This window comes from Lynx rufus, unplaced genomic scaffold (genome assembly GCF_022079265.1).
Source record: "Lynx rufus isolate CCGP_SWC_20201006 ecotype Redwood Valley unplaced genomic scaffold, mLynRuf1.p SCAF_8, whole genome shotgun sequence".
In the NCBI taxonomy this organism is placed as follows: Eukaryota; Metazoa; Chordata; class Mammalia; order Carnivora; family Felidae; genus Lynx; species Lynx rufus.
Genome location: NW_025814896.1, coordinates 127,566,273 through 127,575,130, shown reverse-complemented (window position 1 = coordinate 127,575,130; position 8,858 = coordinate 127,566,273). Strand labels below are relative to the sequence as shown.

The window sequence follows — 8,858 nt, the reverse complement described above, 5'->3', positions numbered from 1 at the left end:
TATAAAGGCTAATATTCTTCTCTATAAAAGACTTATACATATATATCATGAAAAATAATACGTTGACATGTTTTACGAGATCATGAAAAGCCTTTAATGTGTATGTCATAATATAATATGGAAACATCAGTGAAATATTTTGTAATGTTTAAAGGTAATTAGATAATTCACACACACATACACACAAAACCTTCTCCATACTTCATAATAAAGAAAGCCCCAAACTCCCAAACTAAGAGAAAGCATTTAACCAAAGTAGGAAACAAAACACTTATAAATGCAGTGAAATGTTTTGAAATGTTAAAGTCCAACGTCTTCTTTTAAGTTCTCATAACATTTATTTCAGATAGGGATGAAGTTGTTTAAGCTTAGCTTTTCTTGACAAACCAATTCTGATTGGTCGACTGCATGTCTTAAGAGGTAGTACTCTTGAAATTCCATGTGAAAAATTACTACCTAAAATATAAGATAACAAAAGTGCATAAGGGAGTAAAATTGTAGTTGTAGTTTCTAAGCTTAAAAACTTTACTTCTTTTTTTTTCATTTCTTTTTTTTTTAATATAATTTATTGTCAAATTGGTTTCCATATGACACCCAGTGCTCATCCCAACAAGTTTTACTTACTTCTAATCATGATCTGGAAACATTTACTGAGTCACTGAGCTAATAAGTGCTTTAAATTAATTAGTTTACTTAATCCTATCCCCATTTTTAAAATGTGAAAGTCTCAACACAAAAAAAAGTTAAGTAACTTGCCCACATAAAATAACAACTAAAAAAAAATCATCATTCCAGTCAGGTAGTCTGACTTAAAAACAATAACAAAACTATATAATTAACTTGATGTTGTGGCTTTAAAAACCATGTCATTTTTTTTAGAAGCTAAACAGTAGGCTATGCTGTTAATGATTACATTTGGCTTTAATAGAGACTATTATCAATAATAGAGCACAGATGTATTTCATCTGTTTATGTATAAATGGAGGGCTCTGATTTTGAAAGTTTTATTTAACATCACACGATCATATTCAAAAAAATTTAAAACATTTCATGGAGGTATTCTTTTACTAAATCAGTAGAACAGACAGGTAGTATTAACTATGCTTCATAATGAAATACAAAAATACCTCTAATTTTCAGAGTGCTTTTTTAAAAAAAATAAATAAACAGTGAAGTACAAATATAAGGCTAAAAATGTATCAGGCTTTCAGCCAGCTTTAATGAATTAGTATGACCTTAATATAATAGCACATTTTACTGAAAATAGTATAATCAGCCTAATAATAATTCTGACAAAAGATAAATGGCATGATTTCTATTAAGCTGAACCAAACAGAACCTGTGTGTTTACCGATGTAAACAATAATGAAATAAAATACAAAGCTTAACTATATGTAAATAGGGAGAAAAAGACACAAAAATAGCTATAAATCAGTTTATGGTACTTTATTCAACATTAAAACTATAAACTTAATTATAAAAAAATAAGAGAAAAAACATTACCAGTTGTTTTCATTTTTTAAATAAAACAAAATTGTTGGGTCGTGTCTGATAGGCTAGATTTGGTTATAAATTAGATAATTTCAGCAATTTATACTAAGGGGACTTCATTATGAGATTATTATTTCAGAGCAAAGCCATGATTAGTCCATTTGATTACTTTTTCAAAGAATAGCTCTCCTCTTTCATGGTCTAATATTACAGATACTTCTGGTGATTTTGCAATGGGTAGGAAATCACCGAACCAATTTATATCAACAGAGGCCTTTTGCAAAGCATATGTCCTGAAACAGTCATCAAGTTGTGGCTATGAGGATACGGTTCCTCATCTCCTTGGATTTCCTACCTTTTTATGAATAGATTGTGATCCCTTTTATTACTACTGTACACCAGATTAATCTATTGCTTTGTGTTACTTAACAATCCTAAACATTCAAAAGTCATAAAATGTATTAGTAGTCTTTTAGAAATAATACTGACTCCAATGTTTTCTAAATCCTTGCAAGTCAAAGTCCACACGCCAGCAGCATCTACATTTGCTTGTTGCAAATACAGAAGCTTCTGGCCTACCCCACAAAATAATCAGAATTGTTTAATAGGACACCCAGGTGATTCATCTATACATTCAGGTTAGAGAAGGCTTGGTGCTAAATGATATATAAAGCACCTGGCGCACTGACTGGCCTATTTCCCGTGTTCAAAATAATTTCAAACTACTTGTATTTTGCACACCAGAGAGACAGGAGAGAGAAACAAAGAGAGACCGGATGCCCCGGAATCATGACTGGTAGATGGGAGGCATCATGATGACCAGTGGGTAGGTATCAGAAACATTTCAGCACCAGGGCAGAACCCACCACTCCCCAATGCCTTCAAAATCCCATAGGCAGAAGCACAAGCAGGCACCCACTCCGCCTAAGCAGAATTAATCCATTTTTACTAGCCCCCCTCCTTCCCAGCATTCCCCAACTTTTCCCCTCCACTATTTTTAACAAGTCTCAGAAAAACCACTCCGTTTGCATGCACTTCAAAAGTAAATCCAAGAGGACTGTCCTAACATGGTACTAAATAATCCTGGCTGACCACGTTATTTTTCATATTTCATGATGAGGCTCTTTTCCTTGTGAAGGCCCTGTAGACTATATGGGTTCAGATATTTCCAACACATGTAACGTTTCTTTTCCCGTTTGTGCACATACTTTAATTTTCTTCATACACTCAATTTCACTGTCACAATTGTAACCACGATGACCATATGAGTAGGCGCTCCCTAATCTTCCTTCAAAACCCTCCGGACATTCCTTCCTAATCTTCCTTCAAAGATACTTTGAGAAACGGTCCATGACTAAAGATGTTTTGGTAGATACGTTTCACCTCCATCATTATTCTTTCTAGATCTAGTCTTGTTACTGAGCACCTGCAATTCCTGACCATATGCAAATTTAGTCATTTAGAAAACAGTTTCCTGGGGCGCCTGGGTGGCGCAGTCGGTTAAGCATCCGACTTCAGCCAGGTCACGATCTCGAGATCCGTGAGTTCGAGCCCCGCGTCAGGCTCTGGGCTGATGGCTCGGAACCTGGAGCCTGTTTCCAATTCTGTGTCTCCCTCTCTCTCTGCCCCTCCCCCGTTCATGCTCTGTCTCTCTCTGTCCCAAAAATAAATAAACGTTGAAAAAAAAAAAAAAAAGAAAACAGTTTCCTAATTTCAACCTTACCCTTACCTCACAAGTTAAAATAGATATTAGACTTAGTGTGTTTTATTCAGGTACTATAGACTTGTTTTTTTTAGGCAAAGACCTTTTTTAGTTGTTTAACTTTTCTTTAGTTTAATTTTTTTAATAGTCAAAAGTTTAAATGCATAAGTTACATCATGTTAATAATATCTAAATGATATGTTTTTTAATTACTAAATAAAATATCAATATAAAAAGCCCCATAATATTTAAAGAATAGAGAACATAGATAATAAATATGCAATTCAGAATAACATCTCATCAATGAAAAGTCAACTTTGATAAATATCTTTTTTGGTTTTGCCAATTAATGTTACACACACACATTATATGTGTATTAACCCCTGTCTCATCACGTAGCTATGGCAACACATCACTGCAAATATTTAAACGCAGTTTTGTAGAGAACATTTCCCAGTAATATTCCAAATGGCTGATTGTAGCCATTTTAATATTTAGCTGATTTTTTAACTATTGGAATTTGCATCAGTAAACCATTAACAGTTACAAAAGTGCTAAATTTGTATTTATTTCCTAATAACATATGTATATTCTCCTCATGCTAAAAACACAAAATGCAATAGTCATCTCAGAAGGTATTCTAGAAAATAACCAAAAATCTTACCTCCCTTCAGTAAGTAAGTAATTTTTTCCTCCCTAAGTTCATCAGAGAAAAAAGCAGGCCTTTTAGGCGGAGGATTTTCACAGTCTGAAAACAATAGTCAATAGGTTATAGCAAAAAGTAACTTTTACATAAAATGTTAATACCATAAACAAATTACTTTCTCAAAAATGTTTCCTTCTATTGGCTTCTAATATTTGGGTAAATGAAGCAGGATTCATCAAGGCTCCTTTTAAAAATTTTAGCACTTGTAGGGGCACCTGGGTGGCTCAGTCAGTTAAGGGGCCAGACTCTTGATTTCAGCTCAGGTCATGATCTCATGGTTCCTGAGTTCGAGCCCCGCATCTGGCTCTGTGCACTGACCACATACAGCCTGCTTGGGATTCTCTCTCTCTCTCTCTCTCTCTCTCCTTCTCTCTGTGCCCTGACCCCACTCAATCTCTCCCTCTTTCTCTCTCTCTGTCTCAAAATAAATAAATAATCTTTAAAAAAATTTTCATCACATGTTACCTTCAGCTTCACTCTATTACTTAATGTCTGAACAGGATTTCATAGAAAAATAATGTGCATCAATAAATATTATCTTACACTTTACCTCTATCTCCTTTTTTCCCAAAATTATATATTTGGCCTACACAGAAAAAAAAGCAGAATTTTTTTATCATGATAAAAAAATATTTAGGGGCGCCTGGGTGGCGCAGTCGGTTAAGCGTCCGACTTCAGCCAGGTCACGATCTCGCGGTCCGTGAGTTCGAGCCCCGCGTCAGGCTCTGGGCTGATGGCTCAGAGCCTGGAGACTGTTTCCGATTCTGTGTCTCCCTCTCTCTCTGCCCCTCCCCCGTTCATGCTCTGTCTCTCTCTGTCCCAAAAAAAAAAAAAAAAAAAAAAAAATATTTAAAACTAATTTCATACCTTCCTTAGAAGTGGAATAAAGTAATTCTTCCTCTGCTGCTCTTGAACAGCAATATTCATTTGGAACTTCCTGTTTCCCATTATTGGATACTGCTTTCCATTTAAATAAACTTTGGTGTCTCTTATGCATATTAGGACATGTTATAGTATCACGGACCAAAGAAGATACACATATTTCGTTGACTGTAACCATTTTCAAATCTTCTTTCATCTCCTTTTTTACCTCCTCAATATCATTATTTTCTCTAAGGTAATATTCTTGCCCATTGTTTGTTTCCGCAGTGCTTACAATTTTGTTTTCCTTACTGATTTCATGAAACATATGAAGTTCTTCAAGTACTAAATCAAATTTACTCTTCATCTCAAAATTGCTCACTATTGTCTGAGCTTCTGTTGATAAACACTTGGCAGTTAAATCCTGAAAACATTCATTGTTCTCTAGACTCAAATCAGTTTCAAATTGATGATTAACACATTCTGTAGAGTCATTCTTTGGATGAAAATACTCTGAATTAGCTAACTCACTTTCTTGCAAAACATGCTCATATTCATTTCTGTCAGCTACATTATTTTGATTAATATATTTGGTTTCTTCCACATTTACTTTTTTACTCATTAGTGAAACTGGTTGCATAGAAAACATGCCATCCATTAAACAAAAATTATTCTTCTCTTCCTTTTCTATCTTAATGTCTTTGTTAATTTGGCAACTGTTTGTTAAACTTTGTGCTGTGACTTTTACTTCCTCTTTCAAAATTGAGTCTTGTTTTTTCCCGTTGATTTCACTTAGCAAGTTCCCAAAATTTAGAACCTGCATTATAGTCCCAAGATTGGTTTGTTCACTATGGTTTATGTCGTGGTTTGTTGGTATGGTCCGGGGCCTAATATTGAAGAAATCTTCAAATATGCACTTAAAACTAATGCTGATCTTATTATGCTCCTTTTTCCTTTCAGTATTTAAATCCTGGTTATACATATTTACTTCATAAAATTTTTCATTACTATATCTATGGTTCTGTATAAATTGAGAACCAGATTTAACATGTGTTTTAACAGCATTAGGTGTACAGTGAGTCCAATTTTCCTCATTCATGAATTGTTCAGGACAACTCTTATTCTTGTAAATGTCTTTTGTCAAAGAAATTTCATCCATGTCATCAAAATCCATTAAAAGAGGATTTTTTTCATATGTTTCAAAAATTGGAAAATGTTTATTTTTAGTCGCCATAGTGAGGGAAGGTTTTTTCTTAGACTCTTCAAAAACTTGTTCAGTTTTAAATAACTTTCTTTTTCTTAACATAGGTTTCATGTTACCTTCTAACAGTCTTGAAAAAGTTAAAGTCCTTGCTAGATACACAGTATGATTTTCCACTATACTATTTTTTGAATAATGCAAATACATTATCCATTTGACAATGCATCTCTCTTGTAATTTAGGATCATTTTCAATTCTAATGAAACAGTTAAAGTTATTCAGCAAAGAAGCTATGTTGGTTTTCAATATGCTATTTAGAGGTCCTGAAATACTGGTTTGTAAACATACACTTAACATATCATTTTTTCTATTGACATTCATATTCTTAGTTATTAGATTTTGAAGATCAACTCGCTTCTTATCCTTGAAAATTTCATGCCAGTTTAAAACATTATCATTTTTTTGATTTCCTGAGATGTTTTCATGAAAATTCAAAATTTCTATAATGGAATTTTCAAAAACTTTCCTTAAATGAGAGACTTTTTGTGTAGCAGAATATCTTAATTGTAGCATATTGTTGCTTTCTCCTTTACCATTTAACTGAAAAAAACTTATTAAAGCTTTTTGGCTACCAAGTGTTCCTATCATGAGAGGCTTTGATTGTTCTTCACGTGTATTCAGGGCTTTTGTATAGTGAAAATCTCCTTTGCTTAAAAGATCTATTTCTACTAATTGTAGAAAATTCAATTGTTCTCCAGTTCTTTTAACATTTTCACTTTGAGTCTTGTAATTACCCCAAATCCAACAAAGTGCCCCTATTTTTTCTGAGATGTGACTAATATTAGAGCCCTGGCTTTGAGACTTTTCTAATCTGGTAAACGTATGAATGTCCAGGCATGTTTCTGCTTCTTCCAAATTTGCATTCCCCAGTATTATAGTGAAATTCTTTTCAGAGTCTGTTACATCAGATTTGATACTACTGTGGTTATAGTAGTTTAAACTGATCAAGTCTTTTTTTCTCACACAAATATTTTGGTTGCTGAGTGACTGGTGGTTACTTTCATAGCATGCAGAAAAAATATTTTCTGCATCGGCATCCACAATGTTTTTATCATCCTGTAACTTTTGCTTCTTAACATCAGGTCTATTTTGGGACCAGTAAACGTTTGTGAAATCCCTAACATATGCCTCGTTTTTGTCATTCTTTTTCTTTGCTGTTCCCTTTAAATAGACAGAGGACATTTTGCTATTTAAATCAGTTGGAAACTCAGGGATACTTATTGTGCCTCTATCTCTAAAATAGCTGGCTTTGGCAATTTCCATGCTGGGCTGGGTTTGAGATTTTGATATATTTAGTGCCGATGCTGAAATGTTATTTTCCTTTTTATGAGATGGCGTAACACCGTCAGCTTTCCATCTGCACTTAATATCAAGAAATGGTGATTTGGTTTCCTTGTAAAAGGTAACATCCCCAAATAGGGTTTCTGTCTGTTTCACATAACTATCGTCTTCCTGAATACCGTCCCTCCCTTGCACTGAATATTGTTTTCCAGCCGCATTTCTTTTAACCCCATGTATATCGTCTGTAGAGGGGTTGGGCAGAAGCGGACGGACCTCTGCTCCAGCTCTGTCACTGCGGTGCACACCGAAAACCTCTTTGTCATCCAGTCCTGCTTCACAAGACTTTCCAGAAGCCCTCAAACCAGAATCAAAACTTCGTGAGGGGAGAGACTGCAAACAACTATTCACCTCAAATTTGCCATTTGGGCATCTCGGACTACATATCTGCTCCCCACCGACTGATTTCTCCACACGCGAGTCTGTGGAGTTACCAAAAATCACATTAGCTGAAAGAAGAAGGGCCGGGAAGGGTCTGGGCGACAACAACTGCCAGGCTTTTTCCACCTCAGACAAGCGAGGCACCAGAGGCAGCCTCCACTCCACCTCAGAGGCACTGCCGGGCTCCGTTAGACGGGGCCGCTTACTTCGGGGCGGTCGGGAATCAGCGTCCTCAGGAGGCAGTAAGGAGGTGGCAGGCTCCCTGAACCCGGCACCCTGCGCGGTGCACTGCGTGAAGGACATGGCAGCGAACCGAGATGTTCTGACGAAGTCCGGCCGCGCTCCAGCCTTTTAGCGGGCTCCAGGCGGCTCCGCCTGGTCACGCCCCTGCCACGCCCCTCGAGGCCGGCTTCGGCCGGGGCCTCAGGGAAAGCCCCCACCCGACCACGCCCCAGCCCCGCCCCTCCGCCGTCCGGCCCCGCCCCCACTCTACCTGTTGTCCTGGAGCTCCGGTAGTCTCTCCCTCACGGCGCAGAGCCCCGGGGCCGTTACATTGTCTATTTTTAGCGCCTCTTGCGGGTGCTTTGACTGTAGCCGGTCTAAAGATTTTCTTCCCTCTGGTAGAATTAAGGGGAAAAGTCAGACTCTCTCTCTCTCTTTTAATTTGTGCCTCGTTTCATTTGTGAACAGAAACAGCTTTGCTTTTAAAATTCTAAAATTCTGTTTTCCTCGGAAGCGGCTTCTCCACAGTTGCTCTCGAGAGTCTTCTCCAGTAAAAAAAAAAAAAAAAAAAAAAAAACAAGGGTGTTCTGTGAGCGCCAGGCCAAATCTCTCCTTGTCTGGAAAAACTTTTAAAAAATGCTCGTAATCATCCCGGTGACATTTAAAATCAGATATTCACTTCACTAGTAAAGTGTGTCTAGGGGAAAAAAGACACTGGTATTTAACAATGTGAATTGTTTCACGGGAGGAAATGTTGAAAATAATTATCCAGATAATTATTAATCTTCACTTTAAAACTGTAGAAAAATCGTTTTCACGTGTGCTGTGGGGTTCCCCCCCCAATATTGTGGATAAAATAAGTTACAGATAAAAATTGTATGTTTCAACTAGTTCAG

General features: G+C 36.4%; 1 protein-coding gene across 1 annotated transcript; it reads right to left on the bottom strand.

The window, feature by feature from the left end:
• Window positions 1-337: 337 nt before the first annotated feature.
• RAD51AP2 (RAD51 associated protein 2) lies at window positions 338-8,043 on the bottom strand. Its single transcript, XM_047068399.1, has 3 exons — window positions 4,767-8,043; window positions 3,858-3,941; window positions 338-456 (listed from the first exon to the last, which is right to left on the bottom strand). The coding sequence occupies exons 1-3, from the start codon at window positions 8,041-8,043 to the stop codon at window positions 338-340; spliced, it is 3,480 nt and encodes a 1,159-aa protein (XP_046924355.1).
• Between the last annotated feature and the right edge of the window lie 815 nt (window positions 8,044-8,858).

Excerpts from the sequence above, each read along its gene's own strand:
- RAD51AP2 (XM_047068399.1), bottom strand. The coding sequence starts at position 8,043 with ATGTCCTTCACGCAGTGCACCGCGCAGGGTGCCGGGTTCAGGGAGCCT. Across the intron at positions 3,942-4,766 it reads TTATTCCACTTCTAAGGAAG|ACTGTGAAAATCCTCCGCCT; the intron begins GTATGAAATTAG and ends TATTGTTTTCAG. Across the intron at positions 457-3,857 it reads TACTTACTTACTGAAGGGAG|GTAGTAATTTTTCACATGGA; the intron begins GTAAGATTTTTG and ends CTTATATTTTAG.